A 20,070-nucleotide genomic window follows, 5' to 3' on the forward strand; every position below is an offset into this window, starting at 1 on the left:
GAGCAGCATGTGTTCTTGTGTGTAGGCCCATAGGTTTGAATGTGTGTATAAGATACACAGATTTAGTGCACTGAAGTTTATTCATTTAAAAAAAAATCGGTATGGCTAAAGTGTATCCTTAAGTAAGACTATACAAAATGAATAAAATAAAATAATAATAAACCATCGCTGATTCGATGTTTAAAGTCAGCTTAATAGGCTACTATGAATAAAAATGATCTTGACCACGGGGTGGCGCATGTTTACCTTATCAGCTGGACAATTGAATATGCAATAGAAAAAGTAAAAAGTATAAAGCTGTTTTTTAATATAATTTTTTTGGTAACATAATTCTAAGCTTTACTTTCTCTTAACTGCATTTAATTAAAATACTAATGAGAAAATATCCCAAAGACAAACAGAATCTTGTATTTTTTTGTCATTGCATATTGTTAGAGAACATAATAAAAACTCAAAGACTCAAAAAACAAGAGTTTATTTCACGCATGTAAACAGAAAGAATATACAATAAAATTTACAAATATTTCAGAACTTGAAAAATGTTACATTATCCATAACATGCATTCAGCAAGTGACAGATACTGTGAAGTGTCAATACATTCAGTAAACTGTGTGTTAGTAGTAAGCAGAACATTAAAGACCATCTGATAAAAGATTCAACTAAAATTTCTTAATAGTGATTTAATTAGAAAATTAAATAATAGATCAACATGGTTTTTATCAATGCATAACATCAAGAAGTGGATTCAGATTCTTATTCTATTATTATTCGTCTTAGTTTATAAAATAAATCAAATCAATGATAAATGAAAACGTTTTTTTCTAAAAAGCATTCAGTTATTCTGTGCATTGCTATTTTAATCACGGTCATGTTATGAACTAACTGAACTATGAATAAATAAGTTGCATTTGATCTTAGTGCATAATCCTCATCTCTCTGCTTATCACCCTCACTATTGGTTTGCATTTCACACGTATAAAAAACTGATAGAAATGCCATAAATAAAGAGTTTGAAAGCAACCAAAGCTTCATGCTCATTTAAGTGCTTATTCTAACACTTTCAGCTTGGGGGCTTAAATAAACTGGCTGCTTCAGAAGCCAGTGCATGTTTAATTACATTAAATTTATCCTCAAAAGTACAAAATGTTTCACCAATTCAATAATTAAAAAAAAAATTGTGTGAAACGACAAGCAAATGAAAAGACTTCTTAAAAACATTTAAACCTCTTTACCTGGCAGCAAAAAATAAACTGTCATATTTTAAATGCTGTTAATCGATTATGTGAGAGAAAGATAAATTGTTAACTTTGCAATTAAACATTGATAATCAAAATAACAATACATTTGAGCGAGTGACTGTAAATGCTGGATGAGTATAGGTGCAGTGAAACACGATAGGGATGCTAACAGTCTGACAAGGCACGTTTGGTCAGTCTTGTTCAGTCTGACTCTCTGGAGGCATTATAGCAGACTGCGTCCATAAAACGTCATCGACAGCCCAGACAGCAACATAGTGTCACCAACATGTGCATTCCACACGTACCAGATGTGGGCCGGATCTGGGCCGACACTATGTTGCTGTCTGGGAGACAGTCTCCACAGAATGCTAATAAATTGTAGGATGCAATATGCTAAGCTGGCTAGTTTTTTCTACTTTCTGACCCTGATGAATCCATTCATACATGCAGTTTTTCCAACATACAATACCCTGTTAAAAGCATAGTTTATCTTCTACAGAATATACTCTGTATATTATGTCATCATGCCCATTTTCGTTCACTACATGACTGTGCTGAACAACCTGACATTCAGGACACAACTGCACATCTGGCTCAAAATAAAGTAAAAATGACCTACATTCATAAGCCAAGGATTTTACAGACTTGCAATTAACAATTTGCAAGTACACCCTCCACATGAAAAAGGCTCATTAGGCAAGTGAAACATTACAGAATCCATATTCCAGCATGCCCTATTTGTTTTATGGTCTGAGTTAGCCTTGGTTAATTCAATTTTATAGTGACATTTTTGTTTTCGGGCAAACTAGAGATTCTGCTTTTATTTGATTTAAGGTTTAAAATGAGTCAATAACCAAAATGTACTGCTTTTAGTAAAGTCTGTATAAATACAAACGCACATAATATTACATGTCTTTGCGTTGAACTATTAAGACTAATATACTTGATTCAATTCTGAGTAGTAATTTTAAATTACTCTAAAATGTAAAAAATTACTCCATAATTTAAATTACTTTTGAATGATTAGTAATCATTACCATTAACAATTTTTCTTTAAAAAAAAGTTGTCATTTCAGGTTCTGTGCGTCAAAAATGATTGATGTCTGCCTTAAGAGCCCAATCATTTCCAATGCCATTAGACAAACAGTTGATGGTCTTCTCAAGGGCAGTACTGAGAGGAGCCATCGATTGCATCAATACATGTAATACTGATTACAACTCTTAGCCATTTGCAAAGAATCTTCGCCTTACTAACTCAATGAATTTCTTTCATACTTGCTGCTGTGTGCCGAAGTATAACTCAGTCTCATGAAGGGTCTCAGTATTGTTGGGCTTTCCAAAGGTTGAGTGTACACCATGGCTTGAACCTGCTACACAACTGACTCCTTCAAGTTTTCCGCAGCCCTTGAGGAGTCAGGAACGGGAAAAGGGGCAGAGTGCAAGACCACGTCTCTCTGAACCTTCACCGGGGGACGCTTAGCCCCGTGCTGTGTTTTCCCATGTTGAGAGAAAGAGAAACCCACAGGACTGTTGTCCTCAATGGTTTGATCTCCATAAAGATACCTCATTTTGTTAGCAATCATCCCTTCGTTCTCCGGAGCATCTTCTTCTCGTCTCTTCGAGTCTGTCTTCTCTCTGTACATATACGAGGCGTGTTTGAGGCAGCGTTTGAGGACGTGTGAGCGGTAGGCTTTTTGGATGGTCGCAGCAGCCACTTCTTCTTGCTTACGTCTGAGAGTGCTGGTGATGGGCTCGTACGAAACCTTTGAGGGGTTGTTCGCCATGAACTTCTCCTCCATAGTTCCTTTCATGGCATCCATCTGTCCAGAATCGCCCAGCACCTCTGTAGTGAGGGCCAGGAGGATGTCCAGACAGTGGATCTTATCACCAGGGACCATGGGAAGGTCCATTGTGATCAACTTCAATGTGTTTGGTTTCGGGATTCTCAAGGGGTCTTTCAGCGTGTCGCAGAATTCAGACAGTTTACTGTAATCGATGAACTGAGAGGCAGAGGGGTCAAATTTCTCCCAGGTTTCATAGAACATCTCGAAGTCGTCCTCACACAAGGGGTCGCCGCTTTCTTCCGTCGCTACGTTGAAGTTTTCCAGGATAATGGCTATGTACATGTTGACCACGACGAGGAACGACATGACAATGTAGCTGCAGAAGAAGACGATGCCCACCCCGGGGCTCCCACAGTTTCCTCGGACAAACGATCCTGGGTTTTCCACATCCGGGTCACAGTTTGGTGGACTGTTGAGAATAGGAGACAACAGTCCATCCCATCCGGCGGACGTCGTGATCATGAACAAGCATATGATACTGTTCCCGAAGGTCTCGAAATTAAACATGTCATCGATGCCTGCTTCTTTTTTCACGTACGCAAAGTTGGACATGCCGAATATGGAGAAAATGAACATGATTAAGAATAGAAGAAGGCCAATGTTGAAGAGGGCAGGTAGCGACATCATCAGCGCAAACAGTAACGTCCTGATTCCTTTCGCACCCCGGATGAGACGCAGGACGCGGCCAATTCTGGCCAGTCGGATGACTCGGAACAGCGTAGGTGACACAAAGTACTTCTCAATGAGGTCTGCCAGAAAAAAACCTGTGAGACGACAAAGAATTAACATGGAAGTATTATGGTCAATTATAATCAATTAGATAATTATATAAATTATATCAAAAACAATCATGGCATTTTCAAGCCTCTAAAAATGTAATGTAAATCAAGTCAAAAGTAATAGCTTTTGTGTAATATTTGGATAAATCTTTTTTTTTTTTAAGAAATAAAAAGAAATATATATATATATATATATATATATATATATATATATATATAATAAGTACCTACATATTAAGTACATTGTATTTGTAGTATACTTAGCACTATTCACTATTCATTTTAAGGATTCATCTGAGAAAAATGTTGTGTATATATATATATATATATACATAAATGCTCATAATATATATATATATATATATATATATATATACACACATCTGAAATTTTTTTTATATATATATATATATATATATATATATATATATATATATGAAGACTTCAGATGCAAAAGCCTCTAAGTGCCATCTGAAATTTTCTTCTAAAATGAGCATTTTTTTCAAGATTGTATGTTTAAGTTCAGTAATTTCACTTTAATTACAATTAATAGGTCATTTTCATTGCCATTAAAGTAAAATAACAGAACATAAACATACAAGCTTGATAAAAATGATCATTCTAGAAGGAAATTTCAGATGGCACTTAGAGGCTTTTGCATCTGAAGTCTTCATATATATACGTTTTTGGGAAGTTACACCACATGACATTTTACAATCTTAACTAACCTTATCTTGTCATAAAAAAGGAAAGTTAAGAAGCTTATAGACCTTCGACACAGTCATTTCATGAGAGTCATGTCTTCTCTGTGATATCTTTTTTTGTTGATTGTTTTTGTTTTTTGTGAAGCAGTTTTGTTGAAGTATTCAATGTTTTTGTAAGGTAAAATAATAAAGGATTATGCCAAATTAAGGTTTCATTTTCACAAATTAAAAATCCTTTAATGGGGCTTTTGTCTTTAGTATGACATTCAAATTAATCTTAAAAATGCTCATAATAGAAAATCATTGAAGATTAATTCATATATTCATTTGAATTTAAATGAATATATAGGACAACAAAAAATAGCATCCATTAACATTTTTCTACATCATGATTGCTTAGTGATTACTATTAATAAAGCAGCCTTACCCGAGATTGAAAGAATGACCACCACAAAATCAAAAATGTTCCACCCAATGGAGAAGTAGTGATAGCGCAGGGCGATGATCTTGAGAATGCACTCCCCGGTGAAGAGCACGATGAAGACAAAGTTGATCAAGAACAGAATTTTTTCTATCTCTGCATTCTGGTCATCCGTCTCCACCATCATGGTCACCATGTTCAGGCAGATCAACACCATAATGAAGATGTCAAAGAATTGCTTGGTGACCAGGTCGTATACCAAGCCTTGGAAGCAGTTCTTCAAACATCAGATATATCCAGGTAGCATATATGGGAGAAGAGCATACCGAGGAGGAGAAGATGCAGTTAGTACTTTAAAAATAATAAGATATCAAATTCAACTCTAGTGGAAAAAAAAAAACTATACCAAAATGTATTTAAAATACATTTATTTCATACTAAGTATACTACAATTCCATTAACATAATATTTACTGACATAACGACACTAACTGATATAAATATTGCAATTAAACTTTATTTGGAGTACTTATTTATTGCATTTTCATTTAATATCAATCCTAAATATTTGTTTTAATATCACTATTATTATTAGGATAGTATGATCACTGTATAATATCAGTCTTTAAATGCAAGATATTTAAAGTGTCCCTAAAGTATACTTGCAATAGTTTCACAATCAAATATACTTAAGTATATATTTAGTTGGACCTCTCAGCACTATTTCTGGATAACTAAAGTGCATTAAGTGCAAACTTAGTTGTTCCAATTTAGCAGACTATTATTCAATTTAGTATACCAAAAGTACAATTGTAGGGTATTTTTATTAAGTACATAAATATGTAAATGTATTCAACTTACCATGAAATAAATGTATTTCAAATACATTTTGGTACATTTTATTTTTCACTATTCATTTTAAGGATTTATATGAGAATATATAGATTCATCTATCTATATATACATCTATATATATATTTATTTATTTATTACCGTAGGCCTTGGAATTGGTTTCTGTGGCTTTTTGGAGCCAAGTTTCTTCATGGCATTGTAGTATTTTTTCTGCTCTTCTGTCATGAAGATGTCTGTTCCTCCTAAGTATAGGCACAGAGACAATTATTCTAAGGCATAAAGTGTTTTAGTGTCGCTACAGATGAAGAAGACCCATTGCAGACACTTATCTTTGCCTTTTGTTGGTTGAAATTGTCAATGATGACACCAATGAATAGATTGAGGGTGAAGAAAGAGCCAAAAATGATGAAGATCACAAAGTAAATGTACATGTAGAGATTTGACTCATATTCCGGCTGACTCTCCACCTGCACGGAGAACACTATTAAGCAATCACACATGTATTGTAGGAAAACAATATTGCGCATTTGAATTTGAATCATTTGGGGTTACAAATGTGAGATGACACAACTAGTCATGATTCTTTTATTCTCTTAGTTAATGGTTAAAATCAACATTACCGCACGGGAATCCACAGCACTATACATGATGTCCATCCATCCTTTAAATGTTGCCTGGAAAGCAAAGTGTATTTTTAAGTGTATTTGTCATTGCAGATCAGTGCACATCTGTTTACGGAGGGCAGACATTCGACGACTAATACCAATGCTCACCACTTGCAGTAAGGAGAGGTAGCCCATGCCTACGTTATCATAGTTGACCTTCATATTCATCCATCGCACATCTGATTCATTTGCCATGATGAGCTCAATGCATTCAGTCTTATTGTTGACCTCACTGGGAAGGAAAATTGTCTCGGATGTTGTGTTGAAGCAGTAGTAGAACTTTCCAGCAAAAAGGTTGACTCCCATGATGCTGAAGATGAGCCAAAAGATTAGGCACACCAGGAGGACGTTGAAGATGGAGGGGATGGCCCCCACCAGGGCATTCACCACCACCTATGCATATTGACAGCGTGAGAGCCTGGAACCCAACCTTAAACCGTTAACCTTCACAAAGATTGAATAGCCAACTTTTTTTTTTTTCAACTTGAAAATGATTCATAGTTTTTAGTCATGTTACTGATGTGGACACGTGGCTGGCAAAACCACCATAGAACTGCAACACAGACTTTTTCTAACCACAAATATTTAGATCACCTCTCAATAGAAGAAAAACAAAAATATGTGAACAAAATGGAAGTTTTGGGCATTTGTGGTCCATATACAGTACATCACCTGCTGCGGTATTTCAATAACTAAAACAACGGGACGTTCTAAAATGCTTAATGTGAAAATTGGCTTTATGTGTTCAAGTGAGATTAAATGTTCAAATTTCATTATAAACCTTATTGATGATGCATATTATATACAGTGGAGCAGATTAGCCCAGAATATGTACGTCACATGAAAGCTATGAATAAGATATATAAAATTGGTTAGCACTTTATTTTACAGTCCTGGGGCCGGTTGCTCCAGCAGTGTGGACACCAAATGGACACTAAGTTACAACTTACGCACTACTAAATAGTTTTGCGTTGAAGCTCAACTCTACGTATAAGCTAAATATTTACGGAAGCCTCCGATCAGGAGTAACGGTTGGAATAAAACAGCAGACAGACTGAACTTTTATCCGACAGACTCAATTCTTTAGACTGTGATAATGCTGACATTTATACTCGCTTACTTTTTAAGAGAAAGAACATTGTGTGAAAATATTACTTTGTTAGTGGCTCTTCAAAACATATCCGTCCTAATTTTTTTTTTGCATCAGAATTTATTTGTTGATCCTTATTAATTTTGTTTCAAATACAGTTTCTGAATGTTATTTATCCTACATATAAAAACACTTGTGTTATTCATGATTAAGTGGCATCATATTTAATAGAAACTTATTTATAACGTTAGTTATGCGAGGCAAAAGAAGTTAGAATGAAAGATAAACTGAAATTCACAGCATGTATTTGAAGGCTATTGGAATATTGAGGGTAAACGTCATATTATGAGACTATGCATTACTTTACGGACAGTTTACGACCTAGTAGCTACGTTCTGCCTTAAGAACAAATGGTGCAACTGAATAAAGTACAGAGTTAGTTACAAACTAGCTAGTAGTTACTAAGCCTCTAGTGTGGACTTTGCGTTCCAATGAAGAAAGAACTTACAAACGACTGGTGCAACCCTACCCCGTTTCTCATGTACATACTATGTACTTATTATAGTAATAACACTAACTGGGTAATAACTAGGTTCTAACCCTGAAACTACCCCTAACCTAACCATATCCCATGTTGTTACCTTGCATGACTCAGTACTTTTGTGGGGAAGTACACTGTAAGTACATTGAAAGTGCACCTACTGTAAAATAAAGTGTAACTAAAGTGTAATGTGAGGAACTAATAATATTATGGACTTGTAATTAATGAATGGAGTTAAGATGAGGGTGGACGCAAGAAAACTTACTACACACACACTTACCCTCATTCCTTCAAACCTGGAGAGAGCTCGAAGAGGTCTTAGCGCTCTCAAAGTCCTGAGAGATTTAATGGCCCCCAGTTCAGAGTAGCCTAAGATATTTGCAGTCAAGCTGATAAGGGACACCTGAAGAAAGAATAATTAAAATAAAGTATATTACTAAGTATAAGTATAAAGTATATCACTGGTTATTTTCACATCAATAACACATCTTGAAGCCTTAATTCTCAAAATACTGAATTAACCCTTCTGTTGTCTTTAAATACATATTGCTTACCAAATTACCTGATCCATTGCTGGTAAATAATATGCATAGAAAGTCAGACTGGTAACCCAAAGGTTGCGGGTTCGATTTTCAGTACCGGCAGGAAATGACTGTTATTGATGTGCAAATGAGCAAGGTGTCCACGATTTGCAGTGTGTGTGTGTGTGTGTGTGTGTGTGTGTGTGTGTTCACTACTCACTACTCCTTATGTGTGTGTGCACTAACTTGGATGGGTTAAATGCAGAGGACAAATTCAGACTATGGGTTACCATACTTGGCCTTCACATGTCAGTATATGGGATGCAATAAAAAGACAAATAAAAATAACATGACATGTCTTTATATTGACTTGACCTCACAGGCTGTGCTACTAAACATTTGTAGTACTGCAACACATTGTTTTATATAAGTGGAGAGAAATGGATTTGTTGTGACATATTGACTACTCCAGTCACAATAATAGAAATTTGACATTTAAGATGTACACCATCCATTTACCAATAGCAGAATAATGCAGAATCTGTTATAAAATATGAGATATTACAGAAATAATCTATAACTTAAGTACATTAGAAATTCATTATAATGGCTTTCAGTGTGAATCAAATTTGACTCAAGGATCACAGATAGATGAAGTTTCTTAGGAAGGTAAAACGATAGTGTGAATTTTATTTGTACTTTTAACATGAAATTTTCAAGTGGGATGAACTAATACTTACATCAACGATAAGAAAGTCCAGCCAACACCATGCGTTTGTGAAATAGACCTTGAAACCATAGGCTACCCATTTCAGAAGCATCTCAATGACAAACACATAGGTGAAGACCTGATCTGCATATTCAAGGATGATTTTAATCATTCTCCGTTGTTCAATGTATATGTCCTCAAATGCCTAATTTAAAAAAAAAGTATACATACGAAGAAAAAAAATTAATTCAGTGGACTCTGGTTAAACAAATAAAAATGGTTTATTGATTGACTCACCAAAGCTCCACTGCTGAGTAGAATCATGAAGATGATGAAGGTTTCAAAATAACTGTGCTCCACAATGGCGTAGCAGGCTTTACGTAAGTTCCACCATGCCTTACCTTTACCATGGGTAACGTCAAGCTCCAAGAAAGGACATCGCCTGATGCAGTCTGGGAACGCAGACAAACCAATATGTTAATAACAAGAATATAACTCAGTATACTACACATAGTCATTGTTGATGTCTCACTCTCTGTGTAGCAGTCCTCAGGGAAGGTGGAATCCTCTTCTTCCACCAGTTCTACCTCTTCTACCTCAGGAGGTCTGTCCACTGTGCTGCAGGTTGAAGATTCATCTCCATATTTCTTCTGTACAGATGAAAAAACTGCAGGTTAATTTTGGCTCTAGGTTGAATATAACTTTTACAAACATATTAATATCCTCTGTGTCTGGAAACCGGCAAAAAGGTCGTTAAAAAGGTCTCAAACTGGTTGAGGGAGGTTCAAACTTACTTCCAAGCTCCCAAATCAAGTAAAAACTGGATTCGGCAGGTAAAGCCGCACTCACATTAGACTTTAAGCATGCACAATTTCAACAGACATATAGATTTTCGTAATATGACATCACACTCGGCAACATCTTTTTTTTTTTACATTTACTTTAATGCATTTGGCAGATGCTTTTATCCAAAGCAACTTACTTTGAATAGGTAGGTATACAATTTATCAGTTAATGCAAGCCCTGGGAATCAAACCAATGACATTGGCATTGCTAGCACCATGCGATACTGTTCGAGCTACAGGATTCCTGCAGATTTAAAGTTTGCGTTCTTTTAATTCAGCTAAAAGGTCACGCGTATGAATGGAAGTCAACAGAATGAAAAATCTAGTGTGATCTAATGGTTTAGGCTGAATTGTACGAAGAGAAAATCAAAGATATTTTAACTGTCAACTCAAGCAAACGTCATTATTTGCTAAATATCTTGTGTAGTTTGACAAAAACGCAAGGAAAATGGCTTAAAAAATATGAACAAAAATATAATAAAAAAAGAACGGTAAGTGACATTTTATTTCCAATTTACCATCACTGGCAGGTGTGTTCAAAATAACTAATGTGACTAAAAGTTCCAAGATTAGGCTTTGTGAAGAAAAAACTAACATAAGATCATGTTTCTGTTACCTTACAGATCTTATTCGACTGTTCACACGAGACTAAAGTACAACTTTGCTTTCGTGTTCCCTCTCACTGATACATAGCTGGTGGTGAAATGCATGGCTGTGCGACACATGAGGGCATGACATATGAACTGTGTTACCTGATCCAGTGGCATGCCAACAATCAGTTGTCTAATGAGTTAGAGCCAGCGCGCTTAAGCAAACCAAATATGAAATAAAATGTATGACTTGAATTGGTAAGAGATACATTTTACTGTGCATTGGTATACAGTGCAGGTAGGGATTGATTTTAGAAAGTTTATTAGGCATGGACGTGCTTTATGCTGGTTCTTCTTCAGGACGTTGTTCAGCAAGGTAACTAATCATGCTGTGCCGGTGCTCTTTCCCACGCCCCGTCACCGTGTCACATGATCTCTGCCATTCCTCAGACATACTCTCTAAACAAGATGACCCATGGGGCTCCAGATGGACTTTGCAGGTGTCACAGTATTTGGGACACATGTCTAGGTGTCAAAAGGTGTTGATGGACGGATGTCAGTGACACTTTGGTGAGCGGGTTTGCATTTGTGTGAACTTTCACATTAGATTTTAGGAACACAACTATCAGAATTTTTCACTGAACAAAACTCACTTTAGAATTGTTATCGACGCCTTCGTCTTCATCCTCAGAAGAGCTGTTGCCATCCTCATAATCCGATTCACCATTGGCTATAGGCACTTTGATAACGGACAGACTGGAATTCATGGTGGCCATTATAGAATCTCCCTCTTTGTTTGCGTTCGCACCCTCTTCCTTTGGCATCAGGCCCAGACACTGTCTTACATGTCCAATAACGAAGGCCTTTACCCAGTCAATGCCTCTTGTTATTCTAGAAATGGCAATCTGCAGATTGTTCATCTCCCCATCATCATCAGACGCTGACAGGTTGTCCCCGCTGAAGGAACTGAGCAGCAGAGCCAGGAAGAGATTCAACACCTTCAGGAAGAGAATGAGAAAAACTAATAATGCAAAAGATGAAATACAATGACATACAGTACCATATTTGGGATGGGGATATGTGGCTTACCAGGCCATTCAAGAATGCAATAGTATGAAAATATTTGACTCCTGCTAAACTGATATTGAAACTGAATATCTCAAATAGGTGACTGAAACATGTATAATACACTGCAACAGAAAGCATTATTTTATGGATAATTTTAAAGGTATTTTAAATATAAGGACTATCTTTATGTAATCTCAGCTGCTTTTTGATGCCAAAATCAACAACTAGACCAGGTCCATCTTTTTTTTTTCTCTGGTATACCAAATAGGTATAGACATTTTTTACTTCTTGGGTCCATTCAAAACATTCAAAAAAGCCATTGCAGGTTGTCCCTCTAGATTTGACAACCAACTTTTGTTATCCATCCATCCATCCATCCATCCATCCATCTATCTATTAAAGATAGGAGTTAATCTACTCACCACTAGGTTTCCTATAACCATAACCATCATGAAGACGATGATGCACATGCCTTGGTCAGCCACCTCCATGCAGTCCCACATTGTTTCGATCCATTCCCCACACAGAATACGAAAGATGATGAGGAATGAGTGAAAGAAATCTGTCATGTGCCAGCGAGGGAGCTCACAATCCACTGAGATCTTACACACACAGTCTTTGTAGCTCTTTCCGAAAAGCTGCATCCCCACCACAGCAAAGATGAAGACAATAATGGCCAGGACAAGGGTCAGGTTTCCAAGAGCACCCACAGAATCACCGATGATCCTTATCAGCATGTTTAGGGTTGGCCAAGACTTTGCCAGCTTGAACACACGCATCTGCAACCAACAGAGTCATGATTTGAATAGAGAGATAAGTCCTGAAACTCTGAACAGTGCGATTTCAGTAAACAAATTTGTACATAAAATGTATTTAAGTTTATTATAGTTATTTATGACAACGCAAAAGCAACAATGGTACAAAAGACAATGTTACAAAATAATTATATTTCAAATAAATGCTGTTCTTTTGAACATTCTATTCATCAAAGAGTCCTGGAAAAAATGCATCACGGTTTCCACAAAAAAATTGCACAAAAAAACTGCTTTGCATTGATAATAATAAGAAACCTCTTTTGAGCATCAAATCATCATATTAAAATGATTTCTGAAGGATCATGTGACACTGAAGACTGGAGTAATGATGCTGAAAATTTAGCTTTGCCATCACAAGAATAAATTACATTTTAAATTAAATTTAACTTGAAAACAATACTACAATATTACACAATTAAAAAAAAAATCTAAAACAAAAACAAAAAAACAAATCAAAGAATTTATTTTTTTGAAACCTGTATTACTTTATTTCTTCGAATGAACACAAAATGAGTTATTTATAGCAGTGTCTAAGCTGCTCTTTTCCATACAATGAAAGTGAATGGTGTCCACTACTCTCAAGTGAGATTTTCAGTAAAAAATGACTTACATTTCAGTCTTTTCCATACATAAACTATCATATGGTTTAGAAGACTTGGAATATAGTTAACAAGTCACATGGACTTTTTTTTATTATGCTTCTATGGTGCTTTTTCACCCTTTTTTTAGCTTGAGAGCCATTGGTCCCCATCTACTTCCAGTTGTTCTGATTTCTTCATTTGTCTTCCATGGAACAAAGTTTTATACGTTCGGATCAACATGAGGGTGAGTAAATTATGACAGAATTGGAAATTTTAGGTTAACTATCCCTTTAATAGTTGGCAATTCAACCAAGTTTCACCTACCAGACGGAAGGACCTTAGCACAGACAAGCCCTCAACATCGGCTAAAAACAACTCCACCAGGCTCATGGTCACAATGAAGCTGTCAAAAATGTTCCAGCCAACCTGAAAGTAATGATAAGGGTCCAGTGCAATAAGTTTCAGCACCATCTCTGCTGCGAAGATACCTGTGAAAACCTGCATGGGATAGAACATGGTGCAAGTAAGCCATCAGCTTCTGCAACAAACTTTCAACATATTCTCAAAGGATATACAGTATAAGTTTTCTCAATACACATTTAACATTGATAGGTAGATGTACTTACCAGGTTTCCCACCGACAACGTGTTTTCAAAACTCTCAGACATGGGATAGTGTTCCATAGCCATGAACATTGTGTTTAGCACAATGCAGATGGTGATGCCCAGATCCACAAAAGGGTCCATCACAAATAGGTATACGATCTTCTTAAATTTCACCCATGGCGAGCAGCAATCCCATATCAGGAATATGTCAGCAAACTTGTACCAGCAGGGAGGACAAACCCTTTGAGTATCTTCCAGCTCTGTTAATTAAAGTAAATATATATATATGTGTGTGTATATATATATATATATATATATATATATATGATTTGTATGATTTGTATATCATAATATATTATTTGGATGATTTAATTGTTCTGGAACTCACCATTAACACTTACCATCTAAAGCATTGTCTGTAGCATTCACTGCACTCACTTTTCTCATCTGAGAGTCAGGGACTTCTAAGTAATTCATGCTGCCTTTGGATCCATTCGATTTTGAAAGGGGTTTCAGTGCAATCCCATCATAGTCGCTCTGAATTTGGTCATCATCACCTTTCTTTTTGCTGGATAGTGATGTCTTGCTGCCATTTACCACCCCGTTCTTCTGCTGCTTGACAAATAAAAACATCAGATAAAATCAGAACTAACAATTAGTATTTTTCAAAAAGAAATGATCCAATGCTCAGGCTATGCTAGTTAAGCTGTTATGTTAACGCATGACAAACCTCAGCTTGTTTCTTGAGCTGCTCCAGGATTTTTGCATACTCTTCCTCCTTTTCTTTAGCTTCTGCAAAGGTGGCTTCATTCTGTTCAGCATATGCCATAGCCACCACAGCCAGAATCAGATTGATGAGGTAGAACGAACCCAAGAAGATGATGACTACAAAGAAGATCATATACGTCTTCCCTGCTGCACGGAGCGTCTGAAACATTTAAGACACTTCTCACAGTGGTGCTTTTTTTGCACACATATGACTTTTTATGCTTCATTTATATTCTTGGACAAAAGCATAGAGAAGTAAATGGTTACTTCTATAAAACACTAACATGCATTGAAAGGTTTGGGGTCGGTAAGAATTTTTACACATTTTTTGAAAAAAGTCTCTTATTTTAGCCAAATATAAGATTTTTTCTGGAAACCAGGACATAGTTTTCAAAATTCTTTGCTAAGTTCAAAAGAACGTCTCGGTTACGTATGTAACCCTCGTTCCCTGAGGAGGGAAAGGAGACGTTACGTCAGTGAATGACGAAATGGGGGTCCCAATTTAATCACGCCATGGCGGCTATCTTCCAGTGCCCTGCGCAAGACTGAGCTCCCTATTGTGAAACTAGCACGGACGAAGGGCTAGGCTTAAGGCGAGACACGGCAGGCAAAAACATCGTTTTTTTTTTACTGGTCAATTTTGACATTTTTGGATATTTGTCTTCAAAACATGCTCAGAGAAGACTTACTGTGGAAATACATGCACTCTGGTGACGGCATCAAAAGTGCAGGAGGAACTCAGGGTCTAAGGAGAACTCATCTGAGTGAAATAGCACACGTATCCAGTCCGTGGAGTGGAATGGCGCAGCAAGCGATGACACCGAGCTGGTCCTACTTACTGGCTAGTGGAAGCGAGTAAATGAGAGGACACTGGCTCTACCCGGAGATTATAGAATCTCAAGAAAGTGTTAGGTGTTGCCCAGGTGTCTGTTAGCGAGGCGCCATGCGCTAAAGCCCAGGAGGAAGCCACACTCCGGGTGGAGTGTGCCTTTACCCCTAAAGGGCATGGACGACCCTGCGTCTGGTAAGTCAAGACAATGGTGTCCACTATCCAGTGAAACAACCTTTGCTTGGAGAGAGCCTTTCCCTTCAGCTTCCCACGATAACAGACAAAGAGCTGGTCTGAGGTCCTGAAACACTGCGTTCTGTCTACGTAAGCACAGAGGGCACTAACTGGACAGAGCAGTGCCAAGGCTGGGTCTGCCTCCTCCGAGGGCAGCGCTTGCAGGTTCACCATCTGATCCCTGAAAGGAGTGGTGGGAACCTTGGGCATGTATCCAGGCCGGGGTCTCAACCGGCCCAAATTCCAGGCACGCTTCATCAACCGAAAATGCCTGCAGGTCCCCTACCCTCTTGATGGAGGCCAAAGCGACCAGCTATATATATTATATTTTTATATACAATTCTACAGAATTGGTTCAAAGTTAGAGTTGGAAACATCTTTTGTATCCTCTCCCCAAATTTGTCACTAATAAAACACAATAAAATAATGTAATGAGAAGGCTTATATTGACCGATTTAGATTTTGTTTTGTTTAGATTTACCTTGTAAATATATTTTTTGCTATTTTATTAAAAAGGTAACAATTACAACAACAATTACAATTTTATATTTCAAGTGTAATCATTCTTTGTAAAAAGTATACATTTTATCATAAGTATTTCAAAGTTAAGGATTCATTAGTTTGAATATTGGAACAAACACTATAATAACATCTTATTTGATAATTCATTATACCTACTTTATTTTGGACAAAACATCCCATACTATATATTTAACATATGAGCAGAAATTGGCGAACAAAAGCTTATTTGATGTGGCAGTAGTCTTTTTTACAGCAAAAACTTTATAATCTATCCAAAACTAATCAACGAAATCTTGTCTGAACTTTCATATTTCGTCTGTAACATATCGTTTTTATGATATATTAGCATATAAATGTTAATTTGCAGTTTAATACGTTGCTTATACAAAGACATTTTATTTCAACATATTTCAGTCGATTTTTTCTCATCTCAGTATAGCAATATAGTTTGGTAAAAGTTAAACTAGTAGATGTGTTCATGTAAAACTAACATGTTTACTAATGTAAGTGCGAGTGTGAATGAAGGCACAGATGAATACCCCACATCTGTGCAGTTCATTCATTCACACACAGACACATGATTCATATTTAAAGGGGTGGTATAATGCCCTTTTCACAAAATGTCAAATAAATCTCTGATGTCCCCAGAGTGTGTGTTAAGTTTTAGCTCAAAATACCCCACAGATATTTTTATATAGCATGTTAAAGTTGTCACTTTTTGAGGGTGAGCAAAAACGCACCGTTTAGTGTCTGGCCCTTTAAATGCAAATGAGCTGTTGCTCCCGACACAGAGGGCGGGGTTTCAAGAGCTTGTGTGTTAGCAGCTCCGATTACCTCATGCAGACACACACTAAAATGACAGAAACTGTTCTGCCTTTTATGTTCAAACTGGAGTCAGACAAAGATGGAGAGACTCAAGATGTGACAACACGTAGAATGCAACAGGACATCTCTGAATGGTTAGTTGATGAATTTATGTAGCTGATGTGGAGTTAACTATCTTCAATTAGCATATTCTGTCATGATAATGTATAAATTGCTTGTATAGGAACTGTTGTGAGATGTACACAGAGTGACTTTCTATTGCATGTGAAAAGATGGATGCTACAGTTTGAGCTGACTCACAAATGTGCTTGACTACAACAACTCTTCCTCTTCTCAACATGGACTGGATGTTCCCGGGGGCGGGGTTTATGTAAATTTTAGGGTTGGTGATGTCACTAACCCTGGAGGAATGTCATATAGTCTCTACCAGCTGTTTGTTGTAGTCCTTAAAAAACGATTTCTTTAAAAGCAAATATCTCCCTTTGCTTTGGACTTTGAGCGTTGTAACTTTGCAGATGTTGTTTATGCTCAAAAAGCAACATTACACACTAACTAAAGTTAGAAAAGTGAAATCATACTCAACCACCCCTTTAAACAGTCTTTTTGCCGTTTACAGACACTTCCATATCGCGATTAGAACAAAGCACTTAAGAACAAAGAACTTACTATTCACAATCCTCAGCTGGATCCATTGCTCCTCGAAGTGAAACTAAACCAGCACTTCTGAGGTAAATTTCCCGGGATTATTATTACGATAGTATTATTCCTCACAGCGTAGCAAGACGACGCAAAGTACATGAATCTGATAAAACTTGATGAGTTTTATCGAGTTGATGTGGGCATTCACAGGTTTGCATGGATTGCCTTAGATCATTTGCGTTTGAATAGTGCGCGCTCTCCGTATAGGCGTGTTCACATTAGCAGATAATGAGCTGAAATGAGAACGACTGACATCTCTCTCTTTTCATACAGATTACATAAACAGAGAATATTAGTTTTTTATATAAATTACTTCATTTAAAAGAAGAGAATTCAAGACATATCTCTTCTGCCTGTGTGACTGAGTATTCGCTGAGTTACAGTTCATTTTCAGACGCGTTTCAGAATGGACTTCACTGACAGAGAGAAGGCAGAACTCGCATCATGTTTATTTTTCTTTATTTGGTGTGATGGCCCCGATGCAGCCACACATCAGTGAGCGGTGATGTTGCGCACGCACATACATACAAACACCCATTACTCATATGTTCTTGTAATTTATCCTGCACATTCTTTAGTATTTCGTTTTATTCTCTCAATAGTTTCTGTTCATATATTTATTTAGCAATAAGACTAAGACACTGGTTATTTCTCATTAAGATATTTATTTGAGTTGCAGTACATCACTGACTGGTTGAAGTGCACACAATCTAGTTGGTGTTGTGCAGTACACACATTTATTAATATTGCTTTATTTGAGTTTAAGTTACTGCTGTGTTGCTGAGGAGTGGATGACTGGAGCTTCGGATGGTGATCGGCTAGTTCCGTTTGTGGTCTGCGCGAATTAAGAGCCGGCATGCCGCTTCAACTGTTATTTTACTTCCGCTTGCCGCTACCAACCAGCAGATTAACTGTGGGGGGTTCTCGAATGTTTGTGTTGGTATTTTCTTTCCTAATTGCTTGTTCTTTTTCCTAGATTTATTTGTGTTAAAAATATGCACATAATTATAGTGTAATTATTTAACTGGCTTTGGTATTGATTTTGTTGTTGTATTAGTGAAGTTGTTGTTTTTGTCTTCCCTTATGTGTTAATGTGGACTAGTCCGTTTGTATAAATGTGTCCCTGATGTTTAGTTTGTAGATCAGTTCAGTTTGTCTTTACACGTACTCAGTTGTTTGAGTTTAGTTTGTTCTGTTGATCTCTTTTATAGGCCTAAACATTTGTTTTGATTATTTGGACTTTGTTTCCTTTTTGAAACCTTTGTATATGATTTTTTGAATTCAGTAAAATATATTTTTTGGGAACATATTTCTATGGCCCTCATTCCTTGACTGCTTGGTCCCTCACATTTGGCGAAAAGAACAACACTTTGTTTTTATTGTGAGTATACAAAAAAAAATAGACACTTAACAGGATCGAATGATGTACAACACCTATATGTAAGATCAAAATCTCTTTTCCACTGATAAGAAAAAAAAGAGGTGTCTTTCCTGGACCACAGCTGTGGATATCACCTGACCCAGGGAGCATGCGGTCACCAAGTCGCCCAGAGAGCGAGGTCGGTAGCGGCACGCAGCTCTTCCATGAGCCCCGGATCAGCTCTTCCCTCGTGCATGTCCCTGAGCATCTGGGCCTGATTGACCTGCAGGATGGCCATGGCATGCAGCGAGGAGGCAGCCTGCCCCGCAGCTCTATAGGATTTCACCACCAGGGTAGACAAAAACCTACAGGCTTCGGAGGGGTGCTTTGGATCACCACGTGAGGTAGAAGAGCTCTGAGGACACAACTACACTGCAACAGAGCGCTTCACTGGGGGGACCCCAGTGTACCCTTTAGCCGCGGCCCCATCAAGGGAAGAGAAGGCGGAGGAGGCCGCCGAATGATCGCAGGAAGACAATGGAGACTTCTAGGACCTCGTGACCTCCTCATGCACCTCCGGGAAGAAGGGTATTCTGTTTCCACACCGTCACCCTCAGGTCACCCTGGCCACCAGCCAAAGTATCGCCTCTTGCGGAGGGGATAGATTGGGGTGTGGCAGAGGGGACTCTACCTCTACGGAGGTCATTGAATCTTGACCGCAGCACCGCGATGGTCATGTTCCCACAATGAGAACATGACTCATCAACAAACGCTGCCTGAGCGTGATCTAAGCCCAAACACGCTAGGCAGCGATTGTGCCTATCAGATGGCAAAACGAACTGACCGCACCCAGAAGTGCAAGGGCGAGACATGCCAAAAAGACGTGCCACGCGCAAGCTCTTTTGTGAGGAGAGGAAAAAGCTCAGCAGAGTGCTGAAGCGCCCAGAGAGAAGCACACACACTGT

At 37.5% G+C, this 20,070-nt stretch overlaps 1 protein-coding gene across 2 annotated transcripts in view; it reads right to left on the reverse strand.

Annotated features, from left to right (window-relative positions):
* Positions 1-459: 459 nt before the first annotated feature.
* The window catches only part of scn4ab (sodium channel, voltage-gated, type IV, alpha, b), a 28,562-nt gene continuing 8,951 nt past the window's right edge, over positions 460-20,070 (reverse strand). The window contains exons 10-25 of one of the 2 annotated variants that reach the window (XM_084091293.1): positions 14,599-14,796; positions 14,270-14,480; positions 13,890-14,128; positions 13,588-13,761; positions 12,290-12,646; positions 11,453-11,797; positions 9,897-10,014; positions 9,662-9,816; positions 9,396-9,569; positions 8,415-8,537; positions 6,612-6,896; positions 6,459-6,512; positions 6,168-6,305; positions 5,980-6,084; positions 4,994-5,264; positions 460-3,847 (exon numbers count right to left, since the gene is read on the reverse strand). In XM_084091293.1, the coding sequence (XP_083947419.1) occupies positions 2,610-3,847; positions 4,994-5,264; positions 5,980-6,084; positions 6,168-6,305; positions 6,459-6,512; positions 6,612-6,896; positions 8,415-8,537; positions 9,396-9,569; positions 9,662-9,816; positions 9,897-10,014; positions 11,453-11,797; positions 12,290-12,646; positions 13,588-13,761; positions 13,890-14,128; positions 14,270-14,480; positions 14,599-14,796 (4,185 nt within the window). In that variant the 3' untranslated portion in view covers positions 460-2,609. Of the gene's footprint in view, positions 3,848-4,993; positions 5,265-5,979; positions 6,085-6,163; positions 6,306-6,458; positions 6,513-6,611; positions 6,897-8,414; positions 8,538-9,395; positions 9,570-9,661; positions 9,817-9,896; positions 10,015-11,452; positions 11,798-12,289; positions 12,647-13,587; positions 13,762-13,889; positions 14,129-14,269; positions 14,481-14,598; positions 14,797-20,070 lie in introns of both variants that reach the window. The other variant, XM_084091292.1, reaches the window with a different exon arrangement.

The sequence above is a fragment of the Abramis brama genome (genome assembly GCF_963993115.1).
Source record: "Abramis brama genome assembly, chromosome: 1".
Lineage (NCBI taxonomy): Eukaryota > Metazoa > Chordata > Actinopteri > Cypriniformes > Leuciscidae > Abramis > Abramis brama.